At 34.6% G+C, this 22,353-nt stretch overlaps 2 protein-coding genes across 2 annotated transcripts; both read left to right on the top strand.

Moving 5' to 3' along the window:
• Window positions 1–1,282: 1,282 nt before the first annotated feature.
• Window positions 1,283–9,813, top strand: LOC148158439 (deoxynucleoside triphosphate triphosphohydrolase SAMHD1-like). The gene is made up of 15 exons (XM_088007309.1): window positions 1,283–1,304; window positions 1,493–1,565; window positions 2,039–2,199; window positions 2,453–2,568; window positions 3,037–3,107; window positions 5,735–5,851; window positions 6,236–6,336; window positions 6,430–6,538; window positions 6,627–6,718; window positions 6,819–6,934; window positions 7,997–8,136; window positions 8,239–8,292; window positions 8,416–8,520; window positions 8,672–8,807; window positions 9,244–9,813. Exons 2-14 carry the CDS (start codon window positions 1,548–1,550, stop codon window positions 8,804–8,806), a joined length of 1,335 nt encoding a protein of 444 aa, XP_087863435.1. The 5' UTR covers window positions 1,283–1,304; window positions 1,493–1,547; the 3' UTR covers window position 8,807; window positions 9,244–9,813.
• A 3,876-nt stretch (window positions 9,814–13,689) lies between these two features.
• Window positions 13,690–22,353, top strand: LOC106918354 (deoxynucleoside triphosphate triphosphohydrolase SAMHD1-like). Its single transcript, XM_088007311.1, has 15 exons — window positions 13,690–13,817; window positions 13,924–13,996; window positions 14,445–14,605; window positions 14,722–14,837; window positions 15,857–15,933; window positions 17,237–17,351; window positions 18,575–18,689; window positions 18,788–18,896; window positions 18,991–19,082; window positions 19,189–19,304; window positions 19,524–19,663; window positions 20,226–20,291; window positions 20,452–20,556; window positions 20,710–20,850; window positions 21,174–22,353. Exons 2-15 carry the CDS (start codon window positions 13,949–13,951, stop codon window positions 21,210–21,212), a joined length of 1,440 nt encoding a protein of 479 aa, XP_087863437.1. The 5' UTR covers window positions 13,690–13,817; window positions 13,924–13,948; the 3' UTR covers window positions 21,213–22,353.

Raw genomic sequence — 22,353 nt, 5'->3', positions numbered from 1 at the left:
CAGTATAAATTATGTCTTTGATCGATTGTCAGTAATTTTCTAGTAGGTACAGAAAAGATAACAGTAGATGGGTGGGTGCCCATCTGGGAATATCTTTTCCGGGGCACAGTAAAGGCTGTCTTCTGGCCTGCTAATCGTTCTTTTAATTTCAGCTGTAGAATGCACAAATGATGAGATAAAGCAGATAAAATATAATTGAAAATAAGATCTTGAGCCTCATCTGTGGAAACCATGACAATCTCTTGATAATAATGTTAGAGGAAGCTACATTAACAAGAAATGTATAAGGATTAAATTTGGACAGCACTTTTCCAGATGTGCTGGCTACTTAAGGCAATTTAAAATCATACAGAAACATATGGTGATCAGTCAGCAACTTGGGTTTAAGTATAATGCCTAGGGGCACATCAACACATGACAGGAGGAAACAGGAATTCAACCTACAATCTCCAGATTACAACTATTCTACCCACCAAGTCACTGTTGACCCATTCTATAAGTAAATATGAGTAGTGCAGATTGGAGTGTTGTATATACTTAATCAATGTTTGATTTTCTCAGAAAACTGGTCTGATGGAGCTAGTGAAATCAATTAAATTAATCATTTAATTTCCACTTTTCCTGAAAATCACTGGGTTATGTTTTTACAAGACAGACTGACTGACAGTGTAATAAGACAGTACTTCTACATCTTTACAGTGTGCTGCAGATGTTGGGAATTACTGTTATAGCTTTATCAAACATAACATTGAAGTTCTTCCTCAACCAGGAACTATAGAAGGCTTATGTAAAGTTTGTGCTGTAAGTTTCCCCTTATGAAAAAAATGTACTTTAGTATATTTCAAATATACTTACATTTGTGTAAATAAATTTTAAGTATACTAAATATTAAGTGTACTACCTATAAATATATACAAAGTATACTAAAAGTATGCTTGTACCAATTTTGACATTATAACTTTAAACATACTTAAATATAATTGTACCAAAATACATTTTTAAGAAATATATTAAATAAAAGTATGCTTTATGTGAACAAAATATATATTTACCTAAGTGCATATATACACTTGCTCAAGTGTACATTTAAAATATATTTTAAATATGTTAATATGTTTATATTTTCACGATATACCGTTTATTTTTAAGAATAGTGATCAATTAGGAGGCGGTGCTTTTACATGTGTTCCTGTTTTACGTCAAAAAGATAACCCTGCCTTGGAGGAGGTTGTACAGTAGGTTTCCAGTATAAATTGCCACACTGACAGAAGCAGCAAAGCATTTTGCAGTTACTTGCTGTGCTGGTAATATTGCATTGAAGTACAAAAAAAATTGGATTAACTATGTTTGTTATTTGCTTTTTAAGAAGATAGTGTTTGCAATGTTTATAGAAAGGAAATAGACAAATGTGATGTTATGAAAACTGTCTTTTTTAAAGTCTTTCCTATTTATAACAGCATCTTGACATCAGTCATCTGATCCTTCATTTCAGGAGTTTTGGTGACCATCTGCTGATCCTGTCAAACCTCTGGAAGCTTTTAGAAATAATGGAAGAGCAAAATAAGGTAAAACTGTTCCCACTAGAGGGAGATGTAACTCTTTGTTCCTCTGTGTTCAAAATCCCAAAGCCAGAAAAGTGGGGAAATAACTTGGTGGGATTCAAAATACTGAAAATTATACTGTTTAAAAAACACAGTAAGTGGTACAAAGTAAGTAAAGAATTTGACCATTTGTAAACAAGGACTCTATTGAGACTAATTATTAAATCGTTTTTACATATAAAATCTGAATCATACTGCTCACTTGGACTTGTTCTCTTCTCTTTTTAGTTTTAAGAATCTACTTTTGTGAATCGACTTTGTCATATTCTGTGTTTTTCAGGTTTATTATAATTTCTCATTACAGAACTGAAAATAAATATTGAATAAGTTAGGATTTTTGAACAAAGTTACCACTCAAGTTTCTGTCCTGTTGGTTTCACACATATGGTTTATTTTTTAGATCGTGATTTTGATGTGATTCTTTACCTGGTTTTCAGGTGTTCAATGATCCCATCCATGGCAATATCGAGCTGCACCCAATCCTTGTCAAGATCATCGACACGCCTCAGTTTCAGCGACTTCGAAACATCAAGCAGCTTGGAGGGACGTATTACGTTTATCCTGGAGCGTCCCACAACCGCTTTGAACACAGCATTGGGTAAATGTCTGTATTTGTTGTGCCTAATTGCTGTCAATTAACTTAAGCTTATAGCTTTAAGAGATAAATACTAACACAGTTCCTTGAGAAAGTATCAACGCTTCTCACAACAACTTTGAACAAAACTTTGAAATTATAAATGTTTAAGTGGTGGTTTAGAGCTATCATTAGTTGTTTGTTAAATGTTCATGTCAGTTCCTTTTTTTATATTTATTTTGTATGAGATCTTTTTGTTGCTGTTGTTCTGGTACAGGGTGGCGCACTTGGCTGGAGAACTTGTTAAGTCTCTGAGAGAGAGGCAGCCAAGACTGGGCATCACCGACAGTGACGTCCTTTGTGTGCAGATTGCTGGACTTTGCCATGACCTGGGTGAGGTGTTCCCTAGAAAGTGTATATTATGAAATGTGTTTCACAATGTACACTGAGAAACTAGCAAAATATATATTTTCACTGCCTTAGCTATTCATTTCCTCAAATGAGAAAATGAGTTATATTTGTTGCTTCTTTTGACTATTGTCATTTTACATTATAGAGTTTGGCAAAGGAAGTATTCCACTTTCTCAAAATTTATCTCAAAATCAATACAGACAGAGAAAATAAATAATTCAGATGAAATAAGCATTTATGTTAGAAAATGAGTCTTTTGACTTGCAAAAAAAATTATAAAATAAGGTAGATTTTTTTTATTACGATTTTACTATTTGCTGCCAGTCTTTTTAGGATAAAAACAGATTAGTGGATCACTGATTTCCAGAATGAAAGAGATCAATTTCAGAAATTTTATTTTCATTTCGAGTGAGACTTCTGACCCCATTTACTTTGTTTCTCTCTTTCCAGGACATGGACCGTTTTCCCACATGTTTGATCAAATGTTTATACCTGCAGCACGTCCTGGATATGACTGGAGTGTAAGAAATTATTTTTTACATATATTGACTTGCTGCACAGTGGCACAGTAGGTAGAGCTGTTGCCTTGCCAGGGTTCGATTCCTGGGCCAGGGTTCAATTCCTGGCCCAGGTCTTTCCGCATGGAGTTTGCATGTTCTCCCTGTGCATGCGCGGGTTTTCTCCAGGTACTCCGGTTTCCTCCCACAGTCCAAAAACATGACTGTCAGGTTAATTGGTCTCTCCAAATTGCTCCTAGGTGTGAGTGTGTGTCTCTGTGTTGCCCTGCAACAGACTGGCGACCTGTCCAGGGTGAACCCCGCCTCTCGCCTGGAACGTTAGCTGGAGATGGGCACCACTCCCAACCCCACTGAGGGACAAGGGTGTAAAGAAAATGGATGGATGGCCTCGTTCATTTTTTCAGACTGGTTTAAGAATAAGAAAGTTTAATTTTTTTCCACCATTCTTTGAGCTGAAGTGAGAATATGGAACCTATTTTTTGTCCACCTTTAAAGTTGATCAGATTTTATGTTGACTACCTATTTTGTAAAAAATATGACCTCCCTTAATCCAGTGCTTTAGAAAACTGGATTAACAAAAATATTTTGGTGCTGCCCCTGCTGGTACCTGAGCAGACTAAATAAAATAGATACATAGAAGTTTGAATATCATTAAAGAGATCAATATTGCATGTCCCTCATTTTGGAAAGAAAAAGTCATATTTGTATATTCATTACATGAAGAGGGGAATATTCCTCCCTTCATTTCTGGTAATTTCTATGATTATATAACAAAAACCCAAAATTCAGTGTCTCAGAACATTTTAATTTTCATTTATAAACAATTATTAAAAATTATATTTTAAACAGAATGTTTCTGAAATTGATGTTCTTTTCTATGCTCTCAATACTTGGCCATTCCTCCTTTTGCATAAATTACTGCATTAATGCTGTGTGGCATGAAGTTGACCAGACTTTCATTCTGCTGAAGTGTAATCAAAACATTTACTTTGATACTGGCCTTTCATTTTATTGCATTGTTGGTTTTAGTGTCACTCATCAAATCAAATCGAATCAAATTTTATTTGTATAGCACATTTCAGCAGCAAGGCATTTCAAAGTGCTTTACATCAAACACAAAAACACAGAATCATGCAACGTGGCTAATTCCATTTACTGCCTCATCTCCAACAATAAGAACTTTTGGCATACCTTTTATTTTCCTTGTGGTCGCTTTGTCCTTTGGAGCTTTGGGGGGTGGATGTGTTGGTCTTGCCTCATTGTTGATGTTTGAAGGCGAGGTTTCCCTCAAATGCTCAGGCTGAAGTCTAGTAAATCTGTTTTTCAGTGGGATTCCAATGGCGTCAGAATGTTTTGAGTCTCAGGCTGGTCGCTTTGTCTTTGGGAGCGGGGTCAGTGGAGCCATTTTGGTTCCGGCTGGTTGTTTGTTATTCTTTGGCGGAGCAGGTGTTGAAGTTGAAGGTGGGTTTCGGCTCAGAGCCGGCCACGCTGATTCGTCCAGGTGAGGGGTTCTCCCTGTTAGTTGCCTCATGGGATCCGCAGTGTGAGACTTTTGTTTCGGCTTGGCACCCTGAGCGTTCCAGGGTGAGCTGGAACGCTCACGGAGAGCTTCCTCAAATCAACCTCTCTGTTGATTTGAGGAAGAGTTATTTTATTTCCTCAGGTAGTGGCATCTTCCTCTTGACAATACTCTATAGATTCTCCATGGGTTTCAGGCCAGGCACATTTAATGCTATATCTAAAACAGGAACACTTCAGTTAAAACTGATTTGCAATAGGGACGGGTGCCAAGTCCTGTTGGGAAAACAAGTCAGCATCTACACAAAGATTACTTATTTAATTCAGAAGACATTCTTGGCTATTGGTCAAAGTGAAAATAAGTCTGTTCAGAACCAGAACATCTGCCTAAATTTAAAGATATGGAACATATTTACAGTGTTCTGTTGTGTCTCAATATAGCAGCACTAGGTAACTTTTATTGAAAATAAAGTTTTTTTACACATTTGATAAAGTTGTGACATTATGGTATGAAACAGATAATTTGTGAAAACAATCACGCTCCTCTGCCTTTTCCCAGTGCTAATTAGAAATAACCAATCAGAGCCAGGGGGAGGGTCTTGGCGCTGTCAATCACCGTAATGTGGGTATGTCACTCATACCCCCACTCTCTCCACTGCTTCTTCCTGATAGCAGAGCTTGTGGTGAATGCCAGGCTACTTAGAATGACCACCAATGATCTTGGATAAATGGTTTTCCTGGAATGGTAAGTTGTTTCTCTGCCATTAGCACATTTAGCAGTGTGTATATGAGGTTGATAGACAGCACTAACACACTCCTTCTGTCTCTGATTGGTTGTTTTTTACTGGGAGCTGTGCATTTCTTCAGATGGCAATTGTAGCACTGGGAGGAGCTCTATTTTGTCAAAAATTATCTGTCTCAGTATACTGTCACAATATAGTGACCATTTTAAGAAATATGTAAAAAAAAAAAAAAAAACATATTTTTGTAAAAGTTGCATACTGGTGCTTTAAAGGTAGACTCTTTCCATTTTATTCAGAATCCATATTTCTTTTATTTTTCAAATGTGTCTGTGCCTCTTTTTAAAATAACTAATTTTATGTATCTTGCAGCATGAGAGGGCATCTCAAAACATGTTTGACCAGCTGATAGGAACCATGGTGCCAGAAGAGGACCGGCTCTTTATAAGGGAGCTGATCGATCCTCCAAATGCTGAAGAGATTACTGAGGTACCATCTGTTCAGCTTTTGAAATATATGAATACAATCTTAAACTGGATCTTGGTTAGTATGGTATAATGTGTTGCACTACCACCATCTTATCATCACCATCTTTAAATATGATAATAAACTTTGCAAGCACTGATATAGAAAATTATGTAAATTAGAGAGGATACTCCTTTACAAGGGAAGTGAGAAGTCTTTCTCAAAACAGTTCACCTGAAAAAGTAAAGAATGAAATAGAAGGGATTAACTATACTCTATAAAACCACCGAATTGTGTCAAAAACATGAATGTACTTCTGACAAAGGACAATTTGTATTTCTTTTCTCACTCTTTCTTTCTGTGGAATCAGAAAATATAACTTTAAAAATTAGTTGTCGTCTCCAACAGTGGCCACATCATGGCCGACCCAGAGAGAAGGCCTTCCTCTATGAAGTTGTGTCCAACACTAGGAACAAGATTGATGTGGATAAGTGGGAATATTTTGCTCGGTGACTTTGGATTTAATTCTCCTCCCAAAATTTCAATCTCATCTTAAATTCGATACATTTTTAAACATATTTTTTCCTCTTCTCATATGTCAGGGACTGCCATCACCTGGGTATGAAGAACAACTTTGACTGCCATCGCTTGATTAAATTTGCCAGAGTGTGTGAAGTTGATGGGATGATGCAGATCTGTTACAGAGACAAGGTTTGATTTGTTTAATTCTTTTTCCTTCTTAACATTAAGATTCAAAATTACAATATTTGCCTCTACATGTTGTCATTATTGTCAACAGGAGGTGTTCAATCTGTACAACATGTTCTACACAAGGTTCTCTTTGCACAAAAGAGCCTACCAGCATAAAGTGGCCAACAGCGTAGAGTGGATGTAAGGAGCCCTTGACATTCCTGGAGTTTGGTGGCTGTTTCTGTTTTATTACTTTTTATTTCATGCAGTGTTTTTCTCACAAGCTGGGTTTTTCCTTCAGGATCAGAGATGCTTTTCTGAAAGCAGATCAGCACATGGAGATCAAAGGCAAGGATGGGAAGACATTCACTCTCTCCACAGCTATTGATGACATGGTGGCATACACTAAGCTGACTGGTGAGTAAACTTACACAACAATGTAAAAAAAACATGAGTATGTTAGTTTAATTAAATTTGGATTTTTAAGACCAATATAAACAGGTATTTTTTATTTTAATTGTGAAAAATCAAAGGGACAGAAATAAAAATAAAGTTATAAACAGTTTGCATCCACAAGGTCCATGTGGGTAAAACTGTCATTAGCAGTCATAATTTAATGCTTATAGTTTATTCAGCACTTATTTTAATACCATTTTTGAACAGAAACTTCAAAACACTTAAAGTAATGATAACATAATCAAAAGTATATTAATCTAGATTCCCCTCCACAATTATTTTCCTTCTACAAAACCCTGCTTGCTACTCTACCTTGTACACAAGATACATTAGCACTACTTCAAGATATTTTTACTTAAGTTAAAGTAAAGAGTAGGCATCCAAGAAATTACATTAATCAAATAACGATAAAAATAAGTATTCCATAAAAAGGTTCCTCAAGTCCTTAATAACAGATCATAACATTAATATAGATTTGTGAACAGTACCTTCTATCTCGATCAGCATTTTCTCAATCCATGAAGATTTAAAACTGACTTCACTGAAGTTCACTGAGAAGAGATCTTACACTGAAATAGATGCAAGCCAGCAATAATGTGTTCTCTGTGGACTATTTTAATCTACACCAAAGACAATTTTTATTTGTGAGTAATCAGTACAAAGTGACATTACATTTATAACATAGAAACATTAGAATTTTTCTTCCATTCAAATGTCCCTTTTTCTGCAGTACCTCACAACATTTTGTTATAAATTTTGGAGATCAGACTGTGGATTTTAAGTTAACCTGGTGACTGGGGCATGGGTTGAAGGAAATGTCGGAGTTCTAAGTCTATAAAAGTGTTTTTTATATATATATAAGAAGCTCAAATTATGCCCTCTCTCTATAAAAATAGAGAATGAATAATTGGAATTTCCTCTGCCATTTTTCTGTACGTTTAAACTCAGAATCTCAACTTTTAGAGGATTTTAAATCTATTTCTTTGTTTAGAACAATTTTGTGTTTTTCTGTTTGCCTTGTAGATACTGTATTTGATCAGATATTGAATTCCTCTTCCGAGGAGCTTCAGAGGGCAAGAGAAATACTGGAAAGGATAATGCGTAGAGAGCTCTACGTGTGTCTGGGGGAATTTTCATCAGGAGAGACTCTGGACAATATGAAGGTATCCTAAGAACATCAACTGTACTCAGTAACACTGTAACTATAATGTTTGATTTTTAGTAAATATGTAGAAGTTGTAACATTTTATGTGATTTCTGTTTAGAATCAATGGGAGACACATCTTGGAAGGGGAAACCCAGATGATTATATAGTGGAAGTGAGTTTTAATGCAAATAGTTTTTAATAATAATTTTGTTTGATGGAGGCAATTAACTCTGATATTTGCAATGTAATCTCTGAAATAGTATTTGTAACCTCACACTATTTATTTATTATTTAGTTAGTCAAGTATAACTATGGAATGGGGGCAGAAGACCCCATCACACATGTGAGGTTCTACAACAAGCAAAACCCAGATGAGGCCGGGCCCATCAACAGAGCTCAGGTGAGAATGAAATAGAAATTTTCTTAGATTCTTGATTTGCTCATTTCTGTCACTTGTGTTCTTCTGAAGTGAGATCATTTGAATTTTCACCACAAGTGTTTGTAACTTATGGTTCAATAAAAATGCCATGTGCTGCTTATATCTCTTTCAGGTATCTCTACTTCTTCCAGAGCACTTTGAAGAGAAGAAGTGTAGAATCTACACGAAGAGAACAAGTAATGAGGATCTGGAGGCTGACAGAAAGATGTTTAACACATTTGGCCCTGCACAACCACATCAAGCCTGAGGTATTTCTGGAGGCTGTAATTAATCAAATACGGTAGACATCAGCAATTTTTAGTTTGCTGTGATTCATAACTTTCTAATGTTATTTTAACCTGTATGTGAAAAATATTAGGAGTTTATCTACTTGAATTTGATTTACTGACCAAATTTGTGTTTATTCCACAATGTAAATATCTGTTTCTATTTACATTTCAAGTCTATAAAAATACAGTATACCATAACTTTATATTAATTAATAGTCTTGCACCGCCACTTTCTGTAAGAAGTGATTTCACAAAGGTAAAACCAGTGATGTAGAGGTATTTTGCTTTTACAACAGTCAGAATTAACTTTTGCTGCAGTGTAGTTTACTTTTTATGTCACAATTTATAAATTTTCAATATTATGTACACTGTTCACTCACACAACTTGCAATATCTGTCTTTTCTGTTTTTTTAGGAAGTAATCATGGCACCTACTGTGAAACCTCTGAAACCAGGTTGGCATAACCACAGAACTTGAAAGAAATGCATTTTATTCTTTATTCTTGTCAATAAGTATAACCATGCATAAATTTAAATGGGTTTGTAAAAGTGCAAACAAACTGTTTTTGCATTTAAAGAGGATTGTAAGTTAATCTTATATGGATTTTTGTCTTAAAGGTGAAGGTTTTGATTAACATAGACAATATTTACATATTAAGAAATACAGTGAAAAAGATACATTTGAAACTTTATTCAAATATTTGATTTATCATTTGTGATTCTTCTGTTCTTTTTGGGTGTTTGGTTTAAGGGTATTTGATTCATTAGTTTTATTCATACTTAATTAGTTTTGGTAAATTACGTTTGTTGTCATCACCTTCCAGGTCTGTTGACATTACAAATATGTGTTTGGGTATCATTTAAATAAAATATTATTCTTGACTAAATGTATAATAGTGCCATTCAATCTGGACTTGAATATGTAGCATTTTTCTCAGAAGTGGTGAGAATGTAATCATTTTAATAAACTTGTTTTAAAATAAAATGTGAGACGTCACTTTGTGTTTAATTTCTTTGTGCTATACATTTGTTTTTTTGTTACATCTAACAGACTTTACCAGAGCTCAGCTGTAGAAGTGTTATTGATCTTCCACACACTAAAGAACTCAAGAAGAGTCTTGTAGATACTGTATATCGCTAATGTGAAAATCATTTGAACAGCTGAAAAATTTAGACTTAAAGTATTCGTTTTATTCTTTTAATTTCATTATTTAAATTTTTATTCTGACCAGAAGCAGTTTGAACAAGTTTTCATTTGGTTAAAGTGAAGGAGGTCTCTAGGACACTTTTTTAACCAAAGATAATCAAAATATCATTGGAAAAATAACAAAATCTGGCCAGCAATCATAAAAACTGTTGCTTTTAAGAAGGCTATGAATTCAGTCTTTATTCCACCATTTAGAGAAAATAAATCCACCTCTTACATCTTTATTATTGTCTGGTTTAGTTGACAGTTTTAATATCTGATCTGCTTTAGGAAAACAAATTAAGAAATAAGTTATGAAGCCTAGGCGTCGATTCAACCTGTGAGACTGTGAGATCTTCTGGCATCATTGATTACGCCGCCTCTGCCTCAGCCAACCAGGACCTGGACTTTATCAAGGAGCAGATCGCAGGACCGACAGAGCAGCTCAGGTCGAGGAGAGAAGGTGATCAACGTGTTGAAGAAAATCAACCACACACACTCTATGTCTCTATTCCTGGCTGTGTTATTGCAACATTCATGGTTTCTGCAAAGTCTAAAAAAATTATTTAATCTTCTCAAGTTTGGGCTTTATAAAATCCTGTACCCAGTGGTGTCCAAACATTTTACTTTGTGGGCCAAAATGCAAAGGCAAAGCACTCTGATGGCATTATTTCCCCCAAATTAAATCCCCAAAATGCTTGAGGATTTTTTAAATTCACATAGCTATAAAAGCAAGATTATAAAATATCTTTAATTTAGCATATAAAACTTGCAGCAAACCCCACTGTTGCAAATCACAGAGGTGACCTTTCTAATTCTTGGCTCTGTACACCACCATTTTAAATCATCTGACAGTCATGTGATCACATCAGCAGTAGCGATCCAGGACACAAGAACCAAACTACAACACATAATGGCACTACAGCAGAAATACCATAGAGACATGTAAATGTAGATAAATGTCCATCTATTATTTATATTGTCTCCAACATTAATTTGACTTTAAATGGAAGGATCTGGTGGCATTAGTTGCAATACCAAAACCCACCACCATCCATTGGATGGAAAGTTTTCAGGACATGTTTACAGTAAAAGGGTAATGCCACAGATAGTTGGACTGATGTGGATTGTAAAGTGTTTGCTGAAGAGGGATTGACGTCATTATATATAACCACACCTGAATCATAAAGCATATGTTTACCAATGATGAACTCATTTGTTTTTTTCTTGGCCGTACAAAGGTCATTCTAAAGACAACAAAAGGAACGGTATCATTCTAACAAAAGGAAGGTCTTTATTAGGTTAAAGTGAAGGACACTTGTTATCAAAATAAATAATCAAAATATCAGTGGAAAAATAACAAAAGCTGGTCATAAATTATAAAAAGTGTTGCTTTTGGGGAGGTTCTGAATATTACAAGTTCAGTCTTTCCCATTTAGAGAAAATAAAGCAACCTCTTAAATTTTTATTATCTGTATAAGTTGAACGTTTTAATATCTGATCTGCATTAAGAATAGAAATAAAAGAAATAAGTTTTGTAATAATTCAGCTGGTTCTTAACTGTAAGTTAAATTACATTAACACATCCTCCAGCCTATGAGTATTTGGTCTGTAGTATTGAATCAGTCTAAATGGCCAGGATTTCAGCATTTCAATGTGAATCATTTAGTGTGGCTGTGAACAATTCAATTTTAGGAAGACATTCTGGGGTCAGGGTTATGTTTTTTTTAACCCATTATTTGTACTAAGATTAATATAACTATATTACGCAATAACATGATAGTGCTTGGAAATTTATTTTCCTCCATGACAGCAAGCGTCTGATGGTATAATTTGTTAGTAAAATATTCTGCTTGAAGTAAAAAGCTCGCTTGTTATCCGTCAGCATGACAAACAAATTAAAGTTAAAAGCGTTCAGCTGATCCAAAACACGCTGATGCCAGTGAGTCGCCACATCCAAACAGAATGATCCACTGAGGGTTCAGTTCCCCACCTTTCTTTGTTTGCAGCCCACAGCTCTGGAACTTTTGTAAAAATACTATAAAAAGAAATACTGTGTGTTGTAGAATAATAAAAGCAATCCACTGCCCATTTGTGGAAGAAGGATGTAATAACTTCTTTTGAGATTGAGAACAAAAGCTTTTCTTTATTCATTTAAAACCCTGTTAGGATTGCTCTCTTTCTTTTCAGCTCTTTATGAACTCTAGTTTTGTGAATCCACCTGTATTCCTCTTTTTTACAGATGAATACAAGTGGAGCTACCTCCGCTGCTCGTCAAGATCATCGACACGCCTCAGTTTCAGCGACTTCGAAACATTAAACAGCTCGGAGGGAACAGTTATGTTTACCCTGGAGCAAACCACACCCGCTTTGAACACAGCATTGGGTAAATATATATTTACACTGAATGGCTTAAAGCTCATCTGTTACAATATTAGTTTAAAAAGTCTGTAGGTTTTAGTCACTGTATCTGACTTAAGATGTCTTGTTATGTGATTATAAAAGGTGGCTTACTTGGCTGTAGAACTTGTTAAGGTTCTGAGGGAGAGGCAGCCAGAACTGGACATCACTGAGCGTGACATCGTTGTGTGTAGATTGCTGCACTCTGCCCTGACCTGAGTGAGTTATGCAGAAACAAGCAATGTTGATCAATGTGCATCAGAAATTAAACACATTATGATGCTAACTGATCATTTTGTTAGAGGGGATAATATGTATTTTCCAGGCACCTGGTGCCATTTTATAGCTCATTCAAGTAATTATGTTATCTGCAGTTATAAAAATGCTGTAAAATAGATTAAAAAAAATGTGACCTTGCATCTTTCTCCTGGATATTAGCCTCTTATCCTTTACAACATGTCATTATAACATCATAACAGTCGTAAAAAGATTAAAGGTAAAAGCATTCAGCTGATCCAAAACACGCTGATGCCAGTAAGCTGCCACATCCAAACAGAATGATCCACTGAGGGTTCAATTCCCCACCTCACCCACTATGTCACCAGTTTCCTCTGTTTCTAAAATGAGCATATTGAGTGAAAGACCACACATTTTCTATCAAGCTTACTTTTTATGGATCACAACCTATAAAATGAGAATAAATTAACCTATGCTGGTGTCTCAGGCCATGTTTTGTGCATGTGCCGAGTTTATAAATGAGACCTCTGGTCTGAGTCCAGGATACCATGAAGGTTCAGTCCCATGAAGTCTAATTGGATGCTAATTTCTGACCTTGCATTTTTAGGACCATGAACAAATGCTTATGTTTCTATGCATTGAGTAACTGGAAATTCTGATCCATCCATTCATGGATATTATGAACACACTCACTCAGTGAATACAGTAGATTGAAACATAAAGCAATATGGCATTCATATTTTATGAAATGCTCCATAATCTCAGTTAGTGGTATAGAAAAACAGTTTGAGATCCATGTATGATCTCTGTGGTTGTATACTTAATAAATTACACAAGCTAACCTGTACTCTTTTTGACTCAGTCTGGAATAAATTATTTCCTCTATATTTTCTATGAGTGAATGGCAAACATTTCAAATATACAGGTATAATTTATAATTATATGACACAAAGAGCCAAAGGACAGTGATTGGTTGGAAGGCGGTGCTTTGACATGTGTGATCTGCCCAGGTAGGGTTAGGTTTCCAGTATAAATCTCCCTACCATCTGACAGATCCAGCTGGTAGGGAACTAGTTTTGTGAAACTGGAGTTGATCCTGAAGCTCACTTGCAAAGCTTTTAATCCTGCTTTGTTATATAAGCATCTGAAAAGAGAAATATCATAGTGTATGTTTGTTGTTTTCTCCTAAATAAAAGAGGAAATGAGAGACAATAAGAAGTTCTCTCATTTTGAAAAGTATTTTGTCATAAATTCTCTGATTTCTCATTTCAGGTGTCTTGGTGAAATTCTGCTGAACATGGAGAGCCTCAGCAAACTTTGCGAAAAGGACGTTATCCAACCAAGGGTGACATTCCTAGATTAAACTTTTAAAGCTATGCAGATGAAATGTGACTGTATTTAGGAGCATATAAGGAGAAAACTATTTCTGTTTTTCTTTGTTTGCAGCCCACAGCTCTGGAACTTTTGTAAAAATATTATAAAAATAAATACTGTGTGTTGTAAAATAATAAAAGCAATCCACTGCCCATTTGTGGAAGAAGATTTTAATAACTTCTTTTGAGAACAAAAGCTTTTCTTTATTTATTTAAAACCCTGTTAGGATTGCTCTCTTTCTTTTCAGCTCTTTATGAACTCTAGTTTTGTGAATCCACTTGTATTCCTCTTTTTTACAGATGAATACATTTTCTATTTAGATAATTAACAAGACAGTAAAAAAGTTATATATTTAGGTTATCAGTTGGGTTTCTACATGGATGTACTTGTTGATGTTCCTCTTTTTGTCATTTTGTCAGGTATTTAATGATCCCATCCATGGCAGTGTGGAGCTGCCTCCGCTGCTCGTCAAGATCATCGACACGCCTCAGTTTCAGCGACTTCGAAACATTAAACAGCTCGGAGGGAACAGTTATGTTTACCCTGGAGCAAACCACACCCGCTTTGAACACAGCATTGGGTAAAATATATTTACACTGAATGGATTAAAGCTCATCTGTTACAATATTAGTTTTAAAAAACTGTATTTTTTAGTCACTGTGTATCTGAATTAAGATGCCTTGTGTGATTTTAAAGGGTGGCTTACTTGGCTGGAGAACTTGTGAAGTCTCTGAGAGAGAGGCAGCCAGAACTGGACATCACTGAGAATGACGTCCTTTGTGTGCAGATTGCTGGACTCTGCCATGACCTGGGTGAGTTATGCAGAAACAAGCAATGTTGATCAATGTGCATCAGAAATTAAGCAGATTGTGATGTTTGCTGAGTAGTTTTTAAAGAGGGGATAATATGTATTTTCCAGGCAAATGGTGCCATTTTATTGCTTATTCAAGTAACTGTTACCTTCAGTCATAAAAATGCTGTACATATCAAAAACAACTTAAAAAAATTTGACTTTGCATTTTTCGCGTTGATATTGACCTCTTACTCTTTAGGACACTCTGCCTTCAGTGTGTCATCATAACAATCCTTCCCATTACGCCATTAACAGGTGTTTGGAGCATTGCCGTGGGAAGTAGTTTGTATGATAAGCTCAGCAAACACAGTTCCACCAGGTGTTTGTGTATTGTTGTTGCTGCCGATCTGGTACAAGTCTGTGAGGGAAAGCTTGGATGGAGACTTCAGCTTCGAATATTCTGCCAAATAATGGGTGGAAATTTGGCAGAAAATATTTTTTTTCTGTCAATACTGCATGCAGCAAACTGATTATTCAGTCTATTTTAAGGACATCCTGCTACCCCCATAGTTTTGTGGGAAATTACACTAAATAGCTGACAGTGGCAGTTTTTGCATTAATAGTGCCCTGGGTAAGTCCCTCCTTCTGCTGCTCCACAACTAATTAAAATGAGTACCGGCAGTTATTTTAATTAGTTGTAAATAAATAAAAACAATAATCTGAGATTATCGGAGGGATAAAAGACAGTGGTGTCCTGTAGGTACACACTTAACCTGGTCTCCCTATCCTCAGCAGCAAGCAAATCAAGCTTACTTCAATGCATATGCTTAAAAGCAACATAATACTTGTTCAGGGCACAACTGACGGGTAAATTATATTTTTAATAAGATGTTCATGCAGACCACTACTCTAATGCCATCCTTGGGAACTGTCTATGTTGTCCATCTCAGTAGCTGCTAATTTGTTGCTCATTTGGAAGAATCCTTTAAAGATTCACCTTGGAACAAATTTATGGTGACTATTTTCCTTCCTTTTCAGGACATGGACCTTTTTCTCATCTGTATGATGGCATGTTTATACCTCAAATGCAACCTGATGTAAAACAGAAATGGAAAGTAAGAAATTATTTTAGATTTTTCTTCAGCAACCTTCACTTTTGTCTGCTGGTTGTTGTTCTCTGAGTGATGATAAAAGGTTTTACATATTCTGCTTACTAGAAGCATGAGTGTAATTTTTCTATTTAAAAACAATTTACTAATTTGGCCTTAAGATATTAATCTGTCATTGCAATTAGAACATTCAAATGTAATCCTGCTCAGAAGATTAAAAAAATGTGAAAATTAAAATGTCCTAATCTTTTATTGTGTGTTGGTTATAATAAGTGTCTGAAGGTTGATATTCACTGAATGATGACATATTTACATCCTCTGCCTAGTAAAATAAAAAGTCATAAAGCCATAAAAAGATTACATGGAATCATAGAAGTTGCTCTATGATTTATAACATACACCAGCCCAGATATGCAAGTCTAGTGAAATCAAGTTTGTTTATATAAGACCAAAGTTTGTCACTACAGAAGATGACAGGAGTTGTTTCAGACTATTTTATTTTCTGTAGAAAATAAGATACAGTAATTGTCTGATAAGAATGATGTGCATTTGAACTCAAAGTGAATACAATAAAAAAATGATAGATTTTCACTTTATGTTTACTTCAGTTCTTCAGTACTTCTGTGTTTTGGAGAAATTGATCCTTATATGTGCTGCAATGGGACAGAGTAAATAAGAGTAAATACCAGCTGGACAGGCCTCAATAATATATTTAAGTACCAAAATTTGCACTGAGTTGGTCAGGTTAATCGTTAAATCAAATTGAGCTTAAAAATAGTCATGCTCAAATGTTCTAAAATATGACCATCTGTGATTTCCAATTGTTTTAATTGTCTATTAGTTACAGAAACAATTACATTGGGAAAAACTATACATTTACACACAAACTAACACTGTTGATTGAGTTGGTGCCATTTTACCACAACTAAAGATTTTCCCTGCATGTATTTGTTGCAGTTGTTTTTACTTTATGGCTGTTTTCTATCACAGGGTGCTCTAACATTGATACATCCTGAATGAGTTTAACTTTTTACTTGAAGTCAGTGCTTAAAGAAAACTAACTGATCTGATTACAAAGCAGTGTAATGGAAATGTAATTGCTGTAAACTAAAGAAAACCGATTACAATAAAACATGTTTTCTTGATGTAGGTTGTGGGCACAGAACTACTTTCTGCCAAACATGAGAGAAAACAGAGCATTTATAACAATGTCCTGTTCATTCTGATTAAAAATATGTTCATAATTTGATTTCCTTTTTAAGATGCATTGGCTTTGTTTTCATTACAAAAGTGTTTGTGCTTCTTGCAGCATGAGACTGCCTCTGTACAGATGTTTGACCACATGGTGAAGGAAAATAAGTTGGATGAGGAAATGAAGAAGGATCAGGAGTTCAACAAGGAGCTGATCAATCCAGACATTTCTGATGATGTAACACCGATCTTTAAAAAACCTGACTTGCTGAATATTTTTGTGTGCGTGCGTGCATGTGTGTGTGTGTGCAAAATATAACAAAAAAGTCATTAAGTTGTCCACCATGGGATGACTGTTGTAAAACCTGTATGGAGAGATGACCTGGTGGGTGGGATTGTCCATCAGCCCTTTCTCATGGCAGAACAAAAGTGTACAGTGGCTGAATTTTGCGACCTTGTAGGTAGACAAGGTTTGTGGATAGGATTGATTCCACAAGTAAGTCACACCCAAAGGGTGTGTGTGTGTGTGTGTGTGTGTGTGTGTGTGTGTGTGTGTGTGTGTGTGTGTGTGTGTGTGTGTGTGTGTGTGTGTGTGTGTGTGTGCGTGCGTGCGTGTGTGTGTGTGTGGGTGTGTGTTTGCGTGTGCATTTTACTGTAAAACCTGAAACCGTATAACCATGATTAAGTAGGGACTTCAACTTAGCTCAAACCCAGGGGTCCTCACCCTCCTATGTCCGGCCCTGATGTAGGTTGTGGGCACAACATGAGAGATAAAAGAGCAACAATGTTTTTTTCTGATTAAAGATATGTTCATAATTTGATTTCCTTTTAAGATGCATTGCCTTTGTTTTCATTACAAATGATTTGAGACTGACTCCTTACAGATGTTGAAGGAAAAAATAAAGAAGGATCTGAAGTTCATCAAGGACCTGATCAATCCAGAAATTTCTGATGAAGAGAAAAAGGTACCAATTTCTACCTGAACCAAAATCTGTCTATAGGATTAGGTTTGACGGAATTATAACATAACATAAAGTAGCAGCGTTTACTTAACTCATTTTGTATTTTATTTCAACTTCTGCACCAATATAGTACAGCCTTGTTAAACTGCAGCAACAATTTGAAGTCAACCTTTAATTTGTGGTTGTCAAAAGCAACCACATAGGAGATTTTCATCAAAGCATATTCATATTAAATTTGAAATAATACTTCTTATTCTTATTCAGTGTAAGAAGATGTTTATTTAAATCAGCTTCATGAACATAAAAATGCCTTTTAAATTTTAGAAAATAGTTTTATCAAAGGAGAACCAAACCGTTCCTGTATTGAAAACATGTACTATAAATGTATGATGTCAGAAAATGTGTCTTATTAGTCACGGTTTCAATGAAGATTTTCAGATTTAGCAGAATGCTGAGCAAAGAACCTTGTCTTGTTGAATTAATTTTATTATTACTCCCTGCTTTAAAATGGGCCTTCACTGGTCGTGGTGAGGACAAGTCGTTCCTCTATGACATTGTGGCCAACAAAAGGAACGGCATCGATGTGGATAAGTGGGATTATTTTGCCAGGTGGGATTTAGTTTTAGTAATTTTCCTCCACCATTGAAATTTTCTTCAATATGCATTAATTCATCTTTTCATATATTTTTCCTTCTACCATTTATCAGAGACTGCCATTATTTGGGTATGAAGAACAGCTTTGACTATCGCCGCTTAATATTATCTGCCAGGGTGTGTGAATGGAAGGGTAGGAAGGAGATCTGTTTCAGAGACAAGGTTTGGTTTTATTGCTTATTTTTGCCTTTGTGGAATTTGAAAACTTTATCCACTTTGAAAATAATTCACCAGAATTAATTTTACTTTTTAACAGGAATTGTTCAATCTGTATGACATGTTCTACACGAGGTTCTCTCTGCACAGAAGAGCCTACCAGCACAAAACTGGCAACATCATAGAACGGATGTAAATCGCTTGTCAAATAACAGAAGTACAGCAGTTGAGCTTTTTGCTTTACTCACATATATTATGACGGATAACTAAAAATGACAGTTTGACTTTGTTTTTCTAGGATCACAGAGGCCTTTGTGAAAGCAAATGAATACATTCAGATTAAAGGTTCTAAAGGACAAAAATTCAATCTGCTTACAGCTAAAGATGACATGGAGGCCTACACCAAGCTGACAGGTTAGCAATCGTCACATTTGAATGACTTTAAAAAGATTTGCGTGATTACAACTGGATTTGAAGACTATGTAAACATGCTAGTGTGAATAAATAAAATCCATAGAGAAAATGTAGTTTGTAGTAAGTGTGAATAAATTATTCTGTGTGTCTTTATACTTAAATGACTAAATAAATAAAGGAGTTTTATTTCTTCTTATTAATCTCCCCACTTCCCTGTAGATAACGTATTTGAGCAGATACTGAATGATGACGATCAGAACATGAGAGAGGCAAAGGAGATTCTGGGCAAAATCCTTAAACGGAACCTCTACAAGTGTCTGGGGGAATTTCCTTCAAAAAGATCTGAAGATGAAATCAAGGTAAGTATTTGTTCAACTATAAACCTGATACAAGTTATAAAAGATTGGCAATGTGTGAATAATAAGCATGTCTTTGTATTACTTGTTAGAGTCTTGTTTATTTGCAACATCATAATATCTACATAACAACATATAAATTTATTTTAACTGTAACCACAGAAATACTGCAACTACATAAAAAAATCACATAAATATCCCAGTTAAAGTATACATTTTCACTGTAAGTTAACAGAAGAGTTTATAAAAAAATAAAATTAAGAATAAAAAGTAATAAGTCAGGTAGTTATAAATGTGTTTACACTCACTATAGTAATAGTAATAGTTTAAGTTTCCAAGAACATTCCTAGTGCCACAGCATCAATCATTGAGAGGGAATATGTTTTTAAGTAAAATTTGCCCCTAAAGTTATTGGAGAGAACTATTAAAATGATGGCATCGAACAATTTTGTAACAGATTCAGAAATTTAAGACAATTGAGCTTCATATTCTTGGTGTCAAAATGGAGGAATTTCAAATATATCAGACCACATGTTGAATCTTTTACTTCTTTTTTTCAAAAAAGAAAATCAAAGCTCAATGGGAAAACATTCTACCAGGTGGCACAAAGCAAGAGGACTTTGTGGTTGCTGTAAGTTTTGATTTACTGCTTTACATATCTACACAGTAAATTAAAAAAAACACATGTAATTATGTTTAAATTCTTCTTTAGATTTCCTTTTTGTAATTCAATCTCATTTATTATCTTATGTTATTATGTTATTGTTGATATAAATTTAATTCTTATTTAGACAAGTAAACTAGACTACGGGAAGAAGGAAAAGGACCCAATAGAGGAAGTGCATTTCTACCGAAAGAGTGATCCAAATAAAGCCATCACACTGACCAGAGAAGAAGTAAGATGAAACTAATAAAATTTGCATCTTTTACTTTTTAGATGCTTATTCTGCATCAGTTTCATTCAAAATCTAGTGAATTTACATTATAACCTCTCCTCTCATTTGTCTTGCTTTTCACAATGGAATATTTGTTGCTTACATTCTTTCTAGGTATCTTATCTTCTTCCAGGAAATTTTGAAGAGAGACTAATCAGAATCTACTGCAAGAGGACAAATGATCAAACTGTGGAAAATGACAGGCAGTATTTTAAGAAATTTAAGTCCATACACAACGAATTTTCTGGGCCACAGGTATTTCTTTTTACTGCATTTAATAGCAAAAATTACATAAATTGTGTAATAAAACTTGTCTCTCTTTTAGCTTAATTGGAAAAATTTTAGATATAATCATCAATAAATTGATACAAATGGTTACTATTTATTTTTTCTTAAGCATAAGGTGGGGTAAGTGGTTATGTGTTTGGTTTTGAAAGATGAATTATTTTAGTGTCCAATAAAACATAATTTCATAGAATGTCCTACTGCAGTGTAAATGTTCACAATGATGCTTCTGTTATTGTTGTGTGTGCTCTGAACTCTTTTAACAAGCATCTGCCTTTTATGATAGCCTGCAGAATGAAGATGTGGCAGCTTCTGAAGAGTCTCTTCCATAATCCAGCTGGGGCAGCAATTATAAAGTTATATGAAATAAACTTGGAATTTTAGACTAAGTGCAGAAACAACCTTGTACAAATCATTGGGAGAAGGTTTTTGTTAAACTCTGACTTTAAGTAATATTTTTTTATTGAATACAGGTGTTTATCAGCACAATTTAAATATACCTATGAGGAGAAGGGAATGAATTAAAATAAGGGTTAATATCAGAATGCTTTGATTTCTATTGGGAGGTTTTTAATGTAAGAGATAAAGTTTTACATATTTTAAAAATGCATTTAAATGATTTATTTAGTTGGGCTTTATTTACTTTTAATTTAAAGTCAAGTTCTGAAATTTAAGAAACTAAAATGTTTTAAGTACACATTATATACATGGGATGTTTGTATTTGTCTTTGATTTGCAGATGGTGGCTTCAGGGTAGTTTTTATTTATCCATTTAACATTTAAAGTACTTACATATTTTTATCACTAGTTTCAGAAGTGGCTTATTTTCCCTCATAATTTAGTTTTCTTTGAGGTTTGGCTGAAATATGTTTGTGCTTTTTAATTGTCTTCATGTTTGATATACTTTTAATTCTACATGTGTATTTTAGGGTACTAAAAGAGGCAAATATCATACTTTACCAAAATATGTTTTCACAAACAATTAATAAATTTCTTGTTTATTGAACTTGATTTTCATAGTGGTGAAGGTAACATCTTTTCAATGATTGAAGGAAGTTCTGTTTAAATTACTTTATTTTGTTAAACGTAAGAGGGCATAATACTTAAATCTAACAACAAATTAAATAAAATAGTTTCATCACAAGTGGAGACATAAAAGTTGCAGCTCTGTTGTTTTCCACAGACACTAATGAGAGGCTTCAACTGTGTATATTGATTACTGATTATTACCACATACTCAGTTGAATGACAGTTTATTTTATGGCTTTTATTTTACTTTGTGGCTTAATGGACATAATCAATAATATAAAGAAGAAAGTTTACTTGGATTTTATGCCCTCCCTATATGTTTTATTGAAATACTTTATAATTTCACACTCTTTCAATAAAGTTCTTAATTGTACATGTTTGATGAACTCTAAACTACATATACAAAATAATTCAAAATAAAACAAAAAAAAAATCTTTCCATCA

This window comes from Poecilia mexicana, unplaced genomic scaffold, assembly GCF_051168715.1.
Source record: "Poecilia mexicana isolate PSO_F unplaced genomic scaffold, ASM5116871v1 scaffold_7, whole genome shotgun sequence".
NCBI classification, from domain to species: Eukaryota; Metazoa; Chordata; class Actinopteri; order Cyprinodontiformes; family Poeciliidae; genus Poecilia; species Poecilia mexicana.
Note: the sequence above shows the minus strand (reverse complement) of the source record. Positions and strands in the feature narration are given on the sequence as shown.